Source organism: Diplotaxodon limnothrissa, linkage group LG22 (assembly GCF_057381915.1).
Source record: "Diplotaxodon limnothrissa isolate DT_005_m linkage group LG22, D_limnothrissa_male_GT1.1, whole genome shotgun sequence".
In the NCBI taxonomy this organism is placed as follows: Eukaryota; Metazoa; Chordata; class Actinopteri; order Cichliformes; family Cichlidae; genus Diplotaxodon; species Diplotaxodon limnothrissa.
This window is the reverse complement of record NC_140616.1, coordinates 19,850,444-19,870,075: the sequence shown is the minus strand read 5'-3', so window position 1 is coordinate 19,870,075 and position 19,632 is coordinate 19,850,444. Positions and strand designations below refer to the sequence as shown.

General features: G+C 44.6%; 1 protein-coding gene across 1 annotated transcript in view; it reads right to left on the bottom strand.

Moving 5' to 3' along the window:
* gabbr2 (gamma-aminobutyric acid (GABA) B receptor, 2) overlaps positions 1–19,632 on the bottom strand; it is a 222,241-nt gene that overhangs the window by 82,469 nt on the left and 120,140 nt on the right. Inside the window, exons 5-7 of the mRNA XM_085346606.1 lie at positions 9,192–9,257; positions 8,690–8,878; positions 3,876–4,118 (exon numbers count right to left, since the gene is read on the bottom strand). Coding sequence (XP_085202732.1) covers positions 3,876–4,118; positions 8,690–8,878; positions 9,192–9,257 — 498 coding nt within the window. The remainder of the gene's footprint in view (positions 1–3,875; positions 4,119–8,689; positions 8,879–9,191; positions 9,258–19,632) is intronic.

The window sequence follows — 19,632 nt, the reverse complement described above, 5'->3', positions numbered from 1 at the left end:
ATTTATTTATCCAAAACAAGTTTACTCTAAATTGATGTTGCACAGTAAAAATTTTTTTTGTGTTTTCCATAAAGTGTATGTAAATATCTGGTTTAAACTGTGAATATACTGCTGTGTATTGAAGTTCCTCTTGTTTTGCATAGAAAAATACTGAACAACATACAAAGCATAATATATAAAATACTACCAGAGTTTTTTTCTTTGAAAGAAGCCCCTTGTGTCCATTCTTGTATATCAGTGCATTACTGAAACCGGTTTATTTAGCCGTGGAGGGAAACAACTGAAAATATGAAATAAACACACATGTAAGCTAAGACTCTCTAAAGCAGGGGTGTCAAACTCAAATACACAGTGGGCCAAAATTCAAAACTAGAACAAGGTCGCAGGCTAAAATTAATATTTATTGAAAAATATTTAGTATTTAGTATTTATTTATTTATTGTCATTGTCAAGAACAATGAAATTGCGTTTGGGGCTTCCATACAACCCAAAAAAAAGAAGAAAATAATAAATACCCCTTAAAACCCAAGTGTACATATTTAACCCAGTGTGACTCCAATGCAATAAGACAATCCTTAGCAATAATGTTCGTAGAAATTCAGACAAAGACCTGAGAAACATGACAAAATACAACAATGCAACCCATTCAATATTATTGTACTGTGAGATATGATATCAGATATGATAGTTATCTATTTAAGAAAGAGGGGGGGGGGGGGCAGGAGGGGGAAGAGAATAAAGATATGATGCACCAATGCAGACCAGTTCATTGCTATTAAGAAGTTGGATATGGTTATTGTCCGTGAGAGGGGGGCAGAGAGTTCAGGAGCCTCACAGCCTGTGGATACAGGCTGTTGGCCAGTCTGGATGTTCTGGCCTGTATAGACCTGTACCTTCTCCCTGAGGGCAGCAGATGGAAAAGGTGGCGCGCAGGGTGATGTTGGTCCCGCAGGATACTGTGCACCCTCCTCAGACAGCGAGTGGGGAAGATATTACTGATCTCTGGCAGACTTGTTCCAATAATTCTGCCAGCTTCTTTCACCACCCGCTGGAGTGCTTGCTGATCGGCCTTGGTGCAGCTGGGGAACCACACTAGAAATCCATACGTCAGAACGCTGCTGATGGCACAGTTGTAGAAGTTCAACATCAGAGATCTGGGAATGTGTGCGCTCCGCAGTCTCCTCAGGTAGTAGAGGCGCTGTTGGGCCTTCCGTACAACTGAGGTGATATGGTTGCCCCAGGACAGGTCCTCGGTCACAGTTACCCCCAAGAATTTAAAACTGCTCACCCTCTCCACCGCCTCACTGCCAATGAAGAGAGGCAGATGGTTGTTATGGCCCCTCTTCCGGAAATCTACAATGATCTCCTTGGTCTTTTTGGTGTTTAAGACCAAGTTATTGTCGTGGCACCATGACTCTAGTTGTTGCACCTCTGTCCTATAGTTTGTCTCATCATTGTTGGATATAAGTCCGAGCACTGTAGTGTCATCTGCAAACTTAACAATGAGATTGGACGCGCAGGAGGAAATACAGTCATGGGTGAAGAGAGTGTATAGCAGAGGGCTCAGAACACACCCCTGAGGGGCACCGGTGTTGACCACAAGGGTGGAAGAGGTGTTCTTACCCACTCTGACACTCTGTCTACGGTTAGTGAGGAAGTCCACAATCCAGTTGCACAGAGAGGAGTTAAGTCCCAGTTGGTGGAGTTTGGGACGGAGTTTGTATGGCCGGATGGTATTAAAAGCCGAGCTGTAGTCTACAAAGAGGAGCCGTGCATAGGTGTTCCTGTGTTCCAAGTGCTTCAGTAATGTGTGCAGCACTGTGGCGATCGCATCCTCGGTTGACCGGTTCTCCCTGTATGCAAACTGGTGCGAGTCCAGGGATGGTGGAAAAGCAGCTCTGATGTGTTTAATGACCAGTCTCTCCAGGCATTTGGCGGGAATGGGGGTGAGTGCCACAGGTCTGAAATCGTTCAGACATGTGACATTTGACTGTTTTGGGATGGGAACGATGGGTGCTGCTTTGAAACAGGATGGTACCAGTGAACAGGACAACGAGGTGTTATATATAGAGGTGAAGACGTCCGCCAGGTCCGCAGCACAGTCTTTTAGCACCCGACCCAGCACTGGGTGAACCATCTAGGGTGAGGGGGAGGCTACCCTCTTCCTGACCAAGGATGTTTGACCCTTTGATCAGCAGTAACACACACACACACACACACACACACACACACACACACACACACACACACACACTGAAGTATAAATAAAGACCGGGGCAGTTTCTTAGTGCGAGTCTCAGTCTGGAGGCTGCCCTTGCTAGCAAGAAGTTCTGTGTGTTTCTCTTCTCTGAGTCTTTACTGAAGAAGTGTTTTAGAATATTTTCCCTAACAATCAGTCATTCCTATAACTGTTTTTTTATTGTAACATACAGTTGCTGTAATTAGTTTACTGTATTGTGTGACCATTAGAGGAAAGGTATTCGTTTCCTAATAATGCTTGCAGATGTAAATGCTCTATTTCTTAAAATAACAAATACACAGTAAATACAACACTCACTTTGATTAAATCACTCTGTCAAATGTAGCCATACATATACATATGTTTGTTATAAAGAAGTATCAGAGTCCACTGGCACTCTGGCAAGTTGAAGATGTGACATTGTAGAGTAGTGATTAAGGATTGAATCATAAAAGCCTAGAAATCGGCTGGTAAACAAAAGTCACGAGGAAAACGTGTATTCCCTAACCGGTTGGTGAGTAGTTGCTGGAAGTTGAGGCCAATCACTGAGAAATGAGTTGCCTAAGCCCCAGTCACGACCATCTAACAACGTCAGGTAGTTAGGGAAAAATGTGCATCCCCCAACAGGCTGGCAAAAACCTTGTTTCGGTTGCTTTGATCACCAACAGATTTTCACAGCCATCTGCAGTTTGCATTGAAGACACCGACGTGTCTGCAAATACTCATCAGCTCCTCTCTGAGCGGCAGTGAAACTGAAAATTGCGACACAAACTGGAGACAGAGGTCATATGCCTGCAGAGTAAAAGTCACACCTTTTGAAAGGTGTTGGCTGCAGTGCTGAAGCACAGCTTTTAATTTGAAAGGGAACATTCTTTATTTCCAGTTTGTGTAGCACCTTTTCGAGATTTATCACCACTTAGCTTGTAGTCAGACAAGTTGGCATTTTCCATGCAAAGTATGGGTGACCATGACGATCTGCTGGCTACTAAAATAGTCAAAAGGAAGTTTCTGGTGCAGCACCCTCTTTGCACATGATTTCACCATCAAACTGCAGAAACCACTCACCAGCCTGTCAGGGAATACACATTTCTTTCCTTACGACCAGTTGATGTATCACATCAGATATGCCAAGCAATACGTATGTAGGTAATGTGAGAAACACCTATAAAGTTACACTTTATGAAAGCAGTTTATCCATTTTGGTTCCTATTACTAATTTATTAATGCAAAAATGCAATTTTCACAAATTAATTCAATGTTTTGGAGGGTTTGCTGAGTGGGAAATATATCTTTAAGAATGTTATGTGAAAGTTACCAAAGCAACTGAGAAAAACTGAAAACTTTCAGAAACCTTTGGTCTTTTTTGGACTGGGATGTTGTCTGTACATGCACTTTATACATAAAAGTCTTTCTACTTGTCCACTGGTCTTAACCAGTATTAGGGAGAACTTTTTGCCTACACACAGTGCATTGAATTTCGGTGTCTTTCTGTTTGTCAGTTTGTCTGATGGTGCTAGCTTCACCATATGAAAGTGAGTCAAGTAAAAGAAATCAATTTCACCTCTACACATGTCAGACTATCACTGCTATGTGCTATAGATTCACAAACTAAACAACAGCCCGCTTCCTAACTTACCGTAACACCAAAGAAGTTGGTTTCATTCATGACGTCCAGCACCATTTTTCCTACTTCACGGTCGTCCACGGTGAAGTTGTGGTACATGTTTTGCCGTTGTTTTATCCGCAGCAGTTCCATCACTCTCGTCAACGTTTTGGCAATGACCCAGATCCCATCGTAAGCGAAACCATGAAACTTGCTTGCCTCCACGCCTTTCTGCTGAAGTTCTCTGCTATACTCCCTCTCGTACTCCTTAGGGGTCTGGAAGGAGGGTAAGAGAGAGGACATTAAACAGAGAAAGTGTCCTTCTCCTAACTTTATAGGATTTTATTTCTTTTCTGTGGAAAAACACTGTTCTGTTAATTCAAACTTGGAACAGTTGTAGTGTGGCCCAAAGTAAATGATTCATTTGCCACAAATAACGATACAAAATTAATTGGAAATAAGAGCACTTTGGATCCCACGATTCATTTAGGCTAAGCTCTCTAGTTTAAAAACATGCATCAGGGATGTCTTTCTGAAATTAAGCGCTGTCTCCAAAGAGTCTTCAAAACACTATTACAGGACTACTTTAAAGTAGAGTTGCAACGATTTGTCAGCATAATCGATAACATCGACTATAAAAATTAAACGATGCGGAATTTTATTGTTAAGCGTCATATACTAATATTTGGGTTTTTTAAAATTTGTTTTTGTAACTGCAATAAACTACAGGAAGCTATGGGGGCAGTATCACTTATATCGTCGGCCAAAACTGCACTCAGTAGTGATGGGATTTCCGGCTCTTTTTATAGAACCGGCTCTTTTGTTTTGGCTCACTAAAAAGAACCGGATCTTCCGGCTCCGAACCGGCTCTTCAGGTTGTTTTGTTGCTTTAATTAATTTATTATTAACAATAATATACAATTATGCACAAAAGGAATTACTAATGTAAAAAAAAGTGGTTTTATTTATATATGTTCATATATAAATATATGTGGTGGCCCCTAGAGACAAAGCACGTACAAACTCCAAAAAGCACGTACAAACTCCAAAACACATTCCTAGAGTTAACTGAACTTCCAAAACAGAGCTACCTAGATCACTTAAATTACACAATTGAAAGCATATGTGTATGGTTTGTGTATTTATACACAAGCACTCATATATATATATTCAAATAATTAAAAAAAAAAAAGTTCATTTACCTGTTACTACCAAATCAGGTCGTTGGTACTTGCTGGCTTGTGTAGCCACTAGGTAACAAAAGCTCAACACTGCGCCTAGCATCTTGGAGCACCTCTGTTGTGTTTTGTACATGTTTTGGAGTTTTTACATGTTTTGAAGTTTGTACGTGCTTTGTCTCTAGGGGCCACCGTAAATATACTTTTATTTACCCACTCCACATAAAATGTAATGAATAAATCATATAATACAAAAACCAGCTATTCACATTTCAACTTTTAACTATTTAAATTTTCAGCTTTTTCCTTTTAAACAAATTTAAAGTGAAACAACACAAAACACTGCAAACCACAACACAATTAAATATGAATTACAATATGAAAACCAAAAGAAGATGCACATTCTCTGTCATATGGGCCTGCATGAATAAACTTTCTGAATCCTTTATCATCCACAACTAGATTACTATACCTTTCTAATGTGACGTTGTTCTCCCTGGCTCTCTTTCTCTCTCTCCCTCCTGCTCTGTTCCTGCGCTACTGCGTGTGTAACTACCGCCCCTCCCCCCTCTGCCCAGCGCAAAGCACAAGGCTTGCATGGGGAGTGAAGCGGAAGAAGTGCGAGAGAGGGTTAGAGAAAGAAAAAAAACAACCCATGGCTTGGTGTTGTGCCAAAAAGTGATTGTCTGCCAAAAACTGATTTCCAGTGTTTCTGTGTATTTTTTATGTGTAATATCTTTACGTATGTTCGTAAATAGACTTCGGTGAACAGGGGATACAAAGGGGTTACATAAAGAATTAAAAAATTATCTGTTTTTTACAGTTTTTCTCAGTTGCTTTGGTGCATTTCTCACAACAGAATTAAACTTTGCACAACAGTTAGTTCAACCTCCACAACATGTAGTCGTTTTGGCACAACCTTGTGGCGGTTTCATGTTCATTGCGTCCAAAGGCAAATGCCTTTGGACATGAAGCAGTTGAGTAAGTACAAATATCTAAAGAATGGTCACTTTTGACTTGCTATTCATCACTATCTCCTTTCTTTTATCATGAATGTCACAATTATTTATACTTGTACCGGCTGAATAGTCATTGTCCTTACAACTAATAGTCTTCATTTCATTGCTTGTGTCAGTGCACTCAAAATTGTTGAACATCTTGTCAAACACTTTGTACACCCATTTTGAAAACCCTATTTTTAAGGAGTTTCCATGAAACCCCTGCAAACGTTTGTATATCTTGACGAAGCGGGATTCAATCTTGCAAAAGGCGTGAACGAAATCACATTGGAGAAATAGCCACCATTGATGTCCCAGGCCAACGAGGAGGAAATATTACAATGTGTGCAGCAATCTCAGAAAATGGCATTCACACCCATATTCCTCGTATTGGTGCATACAATACACAACACCGGTTGGCTTTTCTGGACGCTCTTTATAGGGACCTAATCCCACAAAATGAAAGGGATGATCCTGGTGACAATCGGACAATGTATGTAGTGGTTTGGGATAATGTTAGCTTCCATCACTCTGCTGTAGTCGGGCAGTGGTTTGCAGCACACGACAGGATGCTTATGGAGTTTCTTCCTCCTTACACTCCATTCCTAAATCCAATTGAGGAGTTTTTCTCTTCCTGGAGGTGGAAGGTATATGACAGGCATCCACATACCCAAATGACCCTGCTAGCAGCTATGGATGCAGCTTGTGATGACATCACAGCAGAGTCCTGCAGAGGGTGGAGTTGACACTCCAGAAGATACTTTCCCCGATGCATCGATAGAGCTGACATTCGCTGTGATGTTGATGCAAATATGTGGGCAGACAGACGGGAGCGTCTAGATATCAATGATTGATATGCAGCAGTGTCTGTTTTTCAGTTTTGTTTTTTTGTTTCATAACCACTGGAGTGAGGTTTACTGTCTAAGTGAGTTTATGTTTGCTGTAAAATGTTTGATTTACTGTATTTCCCCAGTTTGCACAATGCTGTGAACAGTTTCAATTAAATATTATCAAGAGTGCATATGGAGTGTCTTGATTTTCCTTTACAATTTATGGTTTTCAACATGCCATGCATGCTGTCCAGACTTGACATGTCATTGGGAAGCACCTACAAAGAAATCCGTCACAATGAGAACATGTTCAAACCATTTGATTTTGTGACCAAAGGTGCTGGTGTAATGACTTGTAATTGTGACAGCCCTGACACTTTGATTGATATAAGTACTTGCTTTTGATGAATGTATTATCTGTTTTGATTAAGGGACTTGCTTTTGAAGCATTGACTACTTATTTTGAACAACTGACTTTTCTTTTTGATGAAGTGACTCACTTTTGCAAGTTATCCACCATGTTTTGCAGTTTGCACTAATTGTTTTGAGAAGAGCCTTAGTAGTGGTGCAGAGATCAATTCTGTTGTGAGAAATGCACCAAAGCAACTGAGAAAAACTGTAAGTATCTTTACAACTTGTACTTACATTATAACCAATCCGGTCCTTTATCCCCACTTAAAATATTTTTACAGAACTATTGTAATATTTGCTGCCATTTCTGCTGTCCTGTTGGGCAACTTACTCTTACAAAATACATTTTTAATGTTAATGAGATTTTTTTTTACTGCATAAATAAAGGTTATATAAAAGTCGCTGCCAAAAACTGATTGCGGCTTGTATCTTGCTACACGAATGTTGTTTGTGGCTCAAGATGACTTTATGTCATCCATAAGGGATGCATTTGACATATGTTTAACATATTATAGCCCAACAAGTTACTTATAGCACTTTAAATATGAGCAATCGCTTTTTGGCAAATACCGGAAATCAGTTTTTGGCAGACAATCACTTTTTGGCACAACACCGGCTCACGTCGTTCACGTCAAAGACCTGGCTCTAAGAGCCATTTCGTTCGCGAGCGACACATCACTAGCACTCAGTACTAAAGAGGGAGAATATGGCACCCATGGCAAAACAGGAGGATGAAAAAAATATGGAAACAAAGATTTTAAAAAATGTCAAAGCATTTCACAGAAAGTTAAATGCAGACTGTGGAAAGCTGAGCTTTGCTTTCACTACAGCACTACTGCAGTGCACGAGCATTTAAAAAGCTGGCACCCTGGAGCTCTGACGTCAAATTCCATCTAACATTATCAATAATTAATTATTTATATAATTAGTTAAATAGTTTAATTGGCATTGAACACTACGCCATCTGAGAAGCTGTAAGTAACAGTCATTTCTAATGTTTATTTAATTTTTATTCTGACCATCCTGAGAAATATTAAAAATAGCTTTGATTATCTTCAAATTTATATGTTTACTGGGTCATTATTTTAATGTACTGAGGGACGAGACAACAGGTTGATATTCACAGGTGGGCAGACTTGAGCAGGTGACGTAATGGAGCCTAGAACAGGAGGTTTGCCCACAGGAAGTGGAGATAAGAGTTATAAAAAATAAGCGTTGACTAATCAATGAAAAATTTGTTACAGCCCTACTTTAACGAACTACAATCAAACTTTATTTAAAAAAAATTAAACTTGACTTAAAAAACTTCCCTAAGCTTTATGAATGAAGACCTTCAGACAAAAATTATTCTATTTACCTCACGTTTTTAAGTATACAGTATAAAATTACCTTCTGCACATCAGAGTGTAGTTGAGATGTATGTCACTCACCCTGCCAGAGATGCCCTTGATTTGCCGAGCGCTGAGTGGCTCAAAGTCCACGCTAATGTATCCCTCCATGGCAGTGAGAAGCTTCTTGGTGGTGCAGTTGGTGTTGTTGGCCTGTTCCCACCAGTTGCCCTGATACCAGCCAGGGATAATCCACTGATATTTACTCCCAAACATGTTCAGGTTATACGCCTGGTTTGGGCACAATAATCAGAGGTTGGAGCAATGGAAAATCAGAGAGATTCAGATTAACAACTAATCTTGTTGTTCTTAAAAGAAAGGAAAATGACACTTTGAAATCCAACCATCTAAAGTCCAAATTCTGTGCATCTAATGATATATTTAATTACTCCTTATTGAAACAGGATTAAAAAAAGCATGTCAGCTTTGTTCATAATTATGACACAATGTATTTTACTAATAGCGCCAACTGTGTATAAGACAATTTCTATCATTTAAAATAAAATGCCAAGACAACAGAAGGCAACATCATAAAGAAACTTACACAGCAGAAGACTCTGGAGGCCAGGTTCTCATCAAACTGGCCAATGATGATCCTCACATCATTGTCCTAAAAAAAATACGTATTTACTTAAATGGAAACATTTAACTTTATTCAAACAGAGAAAGAAATCAGGATTATGCTGCACTACAATCTTATTATACAATCTCAATTTACAATCCTAATGTAATCGTGCAAGCTTTTTATTGTGATCTTTTGACTCCCTGGCTTTAATGGTGAAAAGCTGTCACAGCTGTCTTTTGGTGAAACTACATGGGTCTATATGCTATGGGATCAGTTTTGCTGTGTGTGAGTCTACCATAACTCCAAACAGTTAACAAACACACAGAATCAGAGATGTTGTATTTACTTTACTGTACATACTCATTACTATGTGTAATCCTCTAATCTGTACCTAGAAGGGATGTGGGACCTGAGGCACAAACCAGTTGTTGAGAGGCTAAGGCATTACCAAATTGCGAAGTCCTTCTATTAGAACGGAGACAATGTCAGCAGGCAGAACTGCTTGCAAACCAGGCTGAACTTGCTTGAGTATTCGAGGCACATGGCCTGGTAATTGTCTCTGTAAATAATTCAGAGTCCCCGGGTGGAAATTCAGCATGTTTCATGGTGGGGAAAAAAGATCAGGCTCTGCCATTTAGTGAGCACAGACATATGTGTAGTCCTAAACACAAGCACAGACCTACATGCAATCACACTGTGTGTCCACAGACAGTAGAACTAAACTAAACTCACCACTAAAAATACACACACATAAAATTGTCCCAAACCTAACCAAATAATATTGATATAGGTTAACTCAGTGTATATAACTTGTACAAAAACACAATTAACTGAGTTTTAATCTCATGATTTTGGCACAATATTTGACATGTGTGCTCCATCAATAGCAAATCAAGTGTTCCCTTTATACCGTGCAGCTTGAAGTTTCCTGGACTAGTCTGGATGAGTAACAATAAGTTAAAAGATATATAACAAATAACAATGTCTGGCACAGCAGAAAGCAAAGAGTTTGTCCCTTAAAGCTGATCATCATCCTTTGTTTGGGTATACAAACAAAAGCTGCGATATAATAAATGCATGAAGGCCAAGAAAAACAAGGGAAGCTAATGTGAACCATCCAATATCAACTAAGAACTCCACAAGCGAGCCTGTGCAGTCTGTGCATTCATCCAGGTTGCAAAGACGCACTGAAATCACCAACGCAAATGTTTTTCATTTGGGCAAAGACAGGTACCCAATAAACACTACAAGGAGTGCAGAATTATTAGGCAAATGAGTATTTTGTCCACATCATCCTCTTCATGCATGTTGTCTTACTCCAAGCTGTATAGGCTCGAAAGCCTACTACCAATTAAGCATATTAGATGATGTGCATCTCTGTAATGAGAAGGGGTGTGGTCTAATGACATCAACACCCTATATCAGGTGTGCATAATTATTAGGCAACGTCCTTTCCTTTGGCAAAATGGGTCAAAAGAAGGACTTGACAGGCTCAGAAAAGTCAAAAATAGTGAGATATCTTGCAGAGGGATGCAGCAGTCTCAAAATTGCAAAGCTTCTGAAGCGTGATAATCGAACAATCAAGCGTTTCATTCAAAATAGTCAACAGGGTCGCAAGAAGCGTGTGGAAAAACCAAGGCGCAAAATAACTGCCCATGAACTGAGAAAAGTCAAGCGTGCAGCTGCCAAGATGCCACTTGCCACCAGTTTGGCCATATTTCAGAGCTGCAACATCACTGGAGTGCCCAAAAGCACAAGGTGTGCAATACTCAGAGACATGGCCAAGGTAAGTAAGGCTGAAAGACGACCACCACTGAACAAGACACGCAAGCTGAAACGTCAAGACTGGGCCAAGAAATATCTCACGACTGATTTTTCTAAGGTTTTATGGACTGATGAAATGAGAGTGAGTCTTGATGGGCCAGATGGATGGGCCCGTGGCTGGATTGGTAAAGGGCAGAGAGCTCCAGTCCGACTCAGACGCCAGCAAGGTGGAGGTGGAGTACTGGTTTGGGCTGGTATCATCAAAGATGAGCTTGTGGGGCCTTTTCGGGTTGAGGATGGAGTCAAGCTCAACTCCCAGTCTTACTGCCAGTTTCTGGAAGACACCTTCTTCAAGCAGTGGTACAGGACGAAGTCTGCATCCTTCAAGAAAAACATGATTTTCATGCAGGACAATGCTCCATCACACGCGTCCAAGTACTCCACAGCGTGGCTGGCAAGAAAGGGTATAAAAGAAGAAAAACTAATGACATGGCCACCTTGTTCACCTGATCTGAACCCCATTGAGAACCTGTGGTCCATCATCAAATGTGAGATTTACAAGGAGGGAAAACAGTACACCTCTCTGAACAGTGTCTGGGAGGCTGTGGTTGCTGCTGCACGCAATGTTGATGGTGAACAGATCAAAACACTGACAGAATCCATGGATGGCAGGCTTTTGAGTGTCCTTGCAAAGAAAGGTGGCTATATTGGTCGCTGATTTGTTTTGGTTTTGTTTTTGAATGTCAGAAATGTATATTTGTGAATGTGGAGATGTTATATTGGTTTCACTGGTAAAAATAAATAATTGAAATGGGTATATATTTGTTTTTTGTTAAGTTGCCTAATAATTATGCACAGTAATAGTCACCTGCACACACAGATATCCCCCTAAAATAGCTAAAACTAAAAACAAACTAAAAACTACTTCCAAAAACATTCAGCTTTGATATTAATGAGTTTTTTGGGTTCATTGAGAACATGGTTGTTGTTCAATAATAAAATTATTCCTCAAAAATACAACTTGCCTAATAATTCTGCACTCCCTGTATGAGTAATGAGGGCTTCATGAAAATGTTCCACTTACTGGACAAAAGATCTTCTCCCTTCATTCAATTGTTTTGGATTATTTTGTACTGTACGCAAAACGGGGAAAAGAGATTGGTCGCTACAAGTTTTGTTAAGATCCACAAATTCACAGGTGCAAGGAATAGAGTGAAAAACTATATTTTGCTTTTAGAATATTCACTTATTCCAGGTGAAAAAACGCCTTATTTGTCTGCAGAGATGAAGTATTTTTTCAAATGTGTTTTCTACGTTTGCACTGAGCTTAGGTGAAGAAAGAGGACCAATTTTATTTCACATTCGTACAAATCATGTGAAATGATGGGAAAGCAGTGTTCTGCTTGGACGGCAATGGATAATAATCATAAATAATCGGGATATCAATATTGATCAAAACTATCATAATTGTCATTATAAGCAATCTTATTGTCAGGAGTAGTGTCGTGGACGAGAGAAGGAGGACCCAATCGCTGGACTCACAGGCAGGTAGGTGAAGGTGGATGTTTATTGCCGAAGGAGTGAGCAAACAGTACAGAGGGAGGAAATGGCTGGCTGGCTGGCTGGCTGGCTGGCTGGCTGGCTGGCTGGCTGACTGACTGACTGAATGAATGAATGAATGAATGAACAAAGGACTGGCTGGCTAACTGAACATACAGACGACACTAACATCAGACGTACATCAATGACACGACAAGGATCGGATGGAACTGAGGACTTAAATACACGCTGGGTGATGAATGATTAGAAACCGGTGAGTACGCAGCTGAACTTAGTCTGACTAATGATATATGGAAATAACTGGAACACAATACGCAGGCGGTATGCTGGCACAGAAAACACAGATGTGAAAATAAACTGAACATGACAAAACAGAAAACACTGGGTCAACGACCCAGGAACCCTGACAGTACCCCCCCTCCAAAGGCCGGCACCCGACGGCCAAAAGAAAAAAAACCAGAACAGGGCGGGCGGAGGGGGCCCAGGACGGAGGGACGGAGTCCACACAGAGCCAGTTCAGGCGGGCGGCCATGCGGCCAGTGGCTGAGCCCATACAGTTCAGGTGGGCGGCCACGCGGCCAGTGGCTGAGCCCATACAGTTCAGGTGGGCGGCCACGCAGCCGGCAGAGACGCTGAAGTCGATCCGGTGGGCGGCAGCGAGGAAGACGGCGGCGGCCACTGAGCCGGTGCGGTGGTCGACCACACCGGCGACGAGGAGAAGGCGGCCAAGGAGCAGCTGCAGAAGGCGGCGCGGGAGCCGGCGGAGACTGAGGAGCAGCTGTAGGGCCAGGCAAAGCAGAAGCCGAAGCTGAGTCTGAGGCCGGACCAGGCGAAGCAGAGGCCGAGGCTGAATCCGAGGCCGGACCAGGCGAAGCAGAGGCCGAAGCTGAGTCTGAGGCCGGACCAGGCGAAGCAGAAGCCGAGGCTGAGTCTGAGGCCGGACCAGGCGAAGCAGAGGCCGAGGCAGAGTCTGAGGCTGGACCAGGCGTAGCAGCAGTGTTGGGAAGGTTACTTTTAAAATGTATTTCATTACAGAATACAGAATACATGCCCCAAAATGTATTTTGTAACGTATTCCGTTACGTTACTCAATGACAGTAACATATTCTGAATACTTTGGATTACTTAATATATTATCATGCTTTTTACAACAACGTGAATGTACTATTGCTGTGTGATTTATTACTATTACTGAAGGTCCGCGACTCCGAACTGTAGTAAAGGGACCTCTGACTAATACGGCGGGGTCCCTGTCGGCTCGTAGCCGAAAAATAGCTTTACTTTGTTGTGTGGGTCAACTTTTCTTGGAGAGACAGAGAGAGGTGTTGAAAGGCTGCTCCAACGGAACTTATTGTTTTCGGAGGAAAACACAAACACGGTGTACAGTCGAGTCTTAATAGCTTACTTACAACTGGGCTCGTAAGGCACTCTTCTTGGCTGAAGTGGTTATTATTATATTTACATGCTTCCAGCTCCCGTTTTTCCTCGATGACAACACGTACCTTTCCACTCCCCTTTTTCTCCCTCCTCGCGTCCATTCTCCCTGCAACACGGACTACACTGCCCATGATGCTACATTCTTTAGAGCTATGCTTGTAGCATTCTGCCTGTTAGCTTAGCACAACAACAACAACAACAACGAAAAGGCGCTCTCTCACCCAGGAAACACACAGTCGCAGAGAGAGAGAGAGAGCGTTGCCCTGTAACCATGGCAACCGTAACGCTGCCGCCTGGAACAACAGAACGTAGCTGTCAAACAAAACCCAAACAGTCCTGACCCGTGACAAAATGAAACAGGAAAGTACCGCAGTGTAATCCATTTATTTCAACAAAGTAACTGTATTCTGAATACCACCTGTTTAAACGGTAACTGTAACGGAATACAGTTACTCATATTTTGTATTTTAAATACGTAACGGCGGTACATGTATTCCGTTACTCCCCAACACTGCGTAGCAGAAGCAGAGGCTGGACCAGGCGAGGCAGAAGCAGAGGCTGGACCAGGCGAGGCACAGGCTGAAGCTGGACCAGGCGAAGCAGAAGCAGAGCTAGGTGACAGCGAGGCAGCCGCAGGTGGTGGCTGGACGGGCTCCTCGGGCCCTCCAGCTGACGTGGCAGGAGGCTGGACGGGCTCCTCGGACCCTCCAGCTGACGTGGCAGGAGGCTGGACGGGCCCCTCGGACCCTCCAGCGGAGATGGGAGGCTGAACGGGCCCCTCGGACCCTCCAGCGGAGACGGGAGGCTGAACGGGCCCCTCGGACCCTCCAGCGGAGACGGGAGGCTGAACGGGCCCCTCGGACCCTCCAGCGGAGACGGGTGGCTGAACGGGCTCCTCGGGCCCTCCAGCTGACGAGGCATGAGGCTGGTGCGGTTCTCCTGAACCCCCAGCTGACGAGGAAGGTTGCTGGACGGGCTCCTCGGGCCCTCCAGCTGACGAGGAAGGTTGCCGGACGGGCTCCTCGGGCCCTCCAGCTGACGAGGCATGAGGCTGGACGGGCTTCTCGGGCCCTCCAGCTGACGAGGAAGGTTGCCGGACGGGCTCCTCGGGCCCTCCAGCTGACGAGGCATGAGGCTAGACGGGCTCCTCGGGCCCTCCAGCGAAAACGATCTCAGAACCAGTGGGCACTGGAGCCCCTGGCACACACAGGACAGAACCAGCAGGTGCGGGGACCTCTGGCAGGGAAGCGGCCGGGCCAGCGGGTGCGGAAACCCCTGGCTGAGAAGCAGGGTAGCTCACAGCTGGCTCTGGGTGCTGTGGCTGCAGGTCCGGGAACTGAACAGGATGGTGGACGGGTGACTGGACTACTGACTGGAGGACAGGAGGCGACTGGACTACTGACTGGAGGACAGGAGGCGACTGGACTACTGACTGGAGGGCAGGAGCGGACTGGACTACTGACTGGAGGGCAGGAGCGGACTACCCTACAGGGGACTGGAGGGCAGGAGCGGACTGGACTACAGGGGACTGAAGGGCAGGAGACTGGACTACAGGGGACTGGAGTGGAAGCTGAACAGCAGGTGAGGGAACTGACTGGAGTGGAGATGCTAAGGGATGAACAGAGGTAGGCGAGGCTGACGACGGAGCTGAGGTTGGTGTGGCTAATGGTTGAGCTACAGACTGAGCTAGTGACGGAGATAAGGCTACAGCTTGGGCTAGTAAGGCTGGTGCCTGGGCAGGGGACAGTTCAGCTAATCTAACTAGGGATAGTGCGAGGGCGTGAAAGGCTGGGTCAGGAGGTGGATGAAGTGGTGAGGTAGCAGGTGAACCGGTTAGCTCTTCCAAGCCGCTAGGGAGTTCTGGCTGGGTTCTGGCTGCCCTCAGCCTGGGCGCTGGGACAGGCACGGGAGGTGGCTGGACACCAGTCACCCCCACCCGAGAAACAGGAGCGGGCGTGGAGGTAGACTGGGTCGCAGCTGCCCTCCTCCTGGGAGCTGGCACTGGAGTGGGTGTAGCCTGACTGACGGGAGTGGAGATAACGACCGGGTGTGTGATACTGGCAGGTTTCTCTGGGATTGTTCTGGTCCTCCTGCCACCACTATTTACAGTCTTTGACTGAACAGTTTTTGGGGGAGCAGAGCAGAAAAATTTGTCCCAGTCTACGTCCTCGTCTAGGAGGGAGACCCCCCATGAATCAGAGATAAGTCTATTAGTTATTTGAGGTGAAGAATCAAATGAGGAGGGTGGAAAACAGTCACTAGAATTCACCACCGGGAGTAGCTGAAAATAGTCCTTGTTATGGTGGCGTGTGCGCCGCTTTTTCCGGGAAGAGGAAGCGGGTGGGGTACACAACCGAGCTTCTGGCGCGGGAGCCTCCATTGAGCCGAGGTGGTAGGCGGAGCCGCTGTGCCATGGCGAGGGTGAAGTTCCAGTGAGTAAAACGGCTGGCGGGCGAGCAAGGAGCGGAGCGGCGGGAGAGCGAGCAGCCGAAGCTTGGCCTGTGACGCCCGCTCTCCGCGGCGAATGCTCCGGTGCAGGTGAGGCAGCAGGTGGGGGAACGCGGCGTCTCCGAGGCCCGCCCAGAGCCAGGCGAGTCCCCTCGAAGACGTGCTCTCTCTCCGCGAAGAGCCGCTGTTTTCCCCGAAGCCCCTCCGTCCAGCGAAGGAGCGCTGCCTCCTGCCGCTCGAAAAGTTCAGAGTCCGCTGGGTCCACAACGCGGGTTCGTGTCATTCTGTCAGGAGTAGTGTCGTGGACGAGAGAAGGAGGACCCAATCGCTGGACTCACAGGCAGGTAGGTGAAGGTGGATGTTTATTGCCGAAGGAGTGAGCAAACAGTACAGAGGGAGGAAATGGCTGGCTGGCTGGCTGGCTGGCTGAATGAATGAATGAATGAATGAATGAATGAATGAATGAATGAATGACTGGCTGGCTAACTGAACATACAGACGACACTAACATCAGACGTACATCAATGACACGACAAGGATCGGATGGAACTGAGGACTTAAATACACGCTGGGTGATGAATGATTAGAAACCGGTGAGTACGCAGCTGAACTTAGTCTGACTAATGATATATGGAAATAACTGGAACACAATACGCAGGCGGTATGCTGGCACAGAAAACACAGATGTGAAAATAAACTGAACATGACAAAACAGAAAACACTGGGTCAACGACCCAGGAACCCTGACACTTATGCAGGCCCAAATGATAGGAATCAATTCTGTTACTGAAAATTAAACTGAATGGAAGAACAACTGTGTTAGTAACAGTTACCTTGTAATAACAGGATCTCATTTCTTAGCAAAATATACTTGAACACTAAATGTGGGTAGCTACTACTGCTTATAACACATAAGCAGTTCTGAAATGTATCCGTCTAATAAAGGCTGGGTATAGAAGCTCTAAATGGCAAAGAATTGTATATTAGTACCTTTCAAGAAATATGTATGAACATGTTTTATAGTCTGGGTTGAAGTGTAATGTAGAATGTGACTAACGCGAGCTAGATTTTCACACACACAACCTGTGTTATACTGCCATTGCCCTGGGAACCCACAAATACAGTTCATTAAGTCACCCCTCAGGCAGTCGCTACCATATGTCATGCATTCCAAGATCAGAAGGCTAAGATAGATAGAAAGATAAATAGATAGATAGAGTGTGTGTGTGTGTGTGTGTGTGCGAGAGAGAGAGAGAGAGAAACACACACACGTGCCGGCAGCTACTCGATAACACTGTTCTTCCCTGAAGAAAAGGCACTTAACCCAAATGACTCCAACTATGGCCGTGGGCCACAGCCTCAGTATAAATTCTAGCCTGAAAACGCTGTGTAGTTGTGGGCAAGGGCATGAGTGAGTGTATGGTGTTGTGTTGCACTGCAGATGGACTGGGGCACTACAGAGCCCCAAATTACCCTCATTGCTTAAGCTTTTATATAACTGTTACCATAATAGTTCTGAATCAGGGTATAGTGTTAAGGGCAGCCTTGACTGCTTTATCTGTGACAGGGTTGTTCGTAACTTTACAGCAGTCATTTGTCTGTTTGAGTAATATTGTAACTCGTAATCCCAATCAGGCACTTTTAAGGCTTATTAGGCACCGCACACACATATAAACACTGTACTAATGATGGTCTTTTACGAGCTAGTGGGAGATGTGATTTGTGTACTGGGCTACGTGTTGTTGCTATTACTAAAACCGTACCCCCATCTGTTTGATTACTGTGCAGCGCATGTGTGGTGTGCAGATATGATGAAATATAAACTCTTGCAGGGATGTGTCTGATCACTAATTCACTCAAGGTGAACACAAGGCTATCGTTTGAAGTTTTGGCACTAATAACTGAACAACAATTATCAGTGTGAGGATTTCAAAATAAAAGTCTTTAAAATGGAATGCGAAGAGGTTCTAGTGTTTGATCTCTGCAGCAGGATATTCTTTTTGCAGCTCTGTGCCATTTGGGGATGTGGGCCAGCAGAGGTGCTTCATCAGTTTCATGAGTATCAATAAGAGGCCTTACAAAATAGGCAAACTTATGATTACACTATCAGTGTGAACCATTCATCTTGAGCTGATCCACAGTGTCTATAGAGCCAAATGTTAGTTTATATTTGCTACACAAGTTGTATTATTACAGTATAAGTTGTACAACACTGAGCAAACAGGTGAAAGAGGTTTGAGATTAGGTTGCTTCTAGTTTATTGTTGAGAAGTGGTGCCGTCGTGTTAGTTTTAGGTTAAACAGAATTTTGAATACAAGGTTTGGCTGTGAGTTTGTTGGTTTTAAAGCCACTAAGTCCATGCCAGATGTCTGAGTTTTAGATCACAATCATTTTACGACCTGACAAAGTTAATATCAATAAAAATGTCATTAAAACAATGACAATGTCGCCGGAGCTGTGGGCGGGTGGGTGCAGGGGGGCTCAGCCCCAGTGCAGGGGACCTCTGGTGCATCGGCCCAACTAGGGGGCTCTCTAACTGGTGGGGAGGCTGTTATATCTTTGTAGGTGGTCTCCTCTCTACAGGAGCTCACTCTGCAGGTGGGGGAGAGATATAGGAGAGGCAGAGAATGAACCCAACCTGGGTGTCTATTGTCTTGTGTAGTTTGGGAGATGATTGGATGATGGGGTGGGTGCAGTTTTCTCTGGGGTGGAGTCGGGTGGGCTGCCCCGGGCTCTGTGGGGCTGGGCGGTGCTGCTGCTGCGGGCTCCGGTCCGGATGGGCCTGGGCCCCCTTGCGCTGGTGGGTTCCAGAGTGTGGGGGTGCCTACTGGGGTCAGCGGGGGAGCTGGCCCCAGGGAGGTGCCACTTGCCCCTCCCTTTCTTCCCTCTCCATCCTCAGCTGCCTCCCTATTCCCGCTCTACAACACCCACCCACACACGCAGGGCTTGGGGTCCAGGTATGTCACCAGGGTGCAGGGGAGGCACTCCCCCTCTGTCCCCTTCTGGCCGCCTGTGCCTCAATTTTATTCTGCAACCTAGACATCCACATTACTCACACTCTCACATAACACATACATATAGGGCCTTGGGGGTGGGCACGTTCTACAGCATCCAGAGGATGGTCAGTGTACTCCAACCCACCTCTGGCGCTGGTGCCCTACCCTCAACTTTAAATGCACATAGACACTAAGGGTTTTCAGGAGGAGTCGTG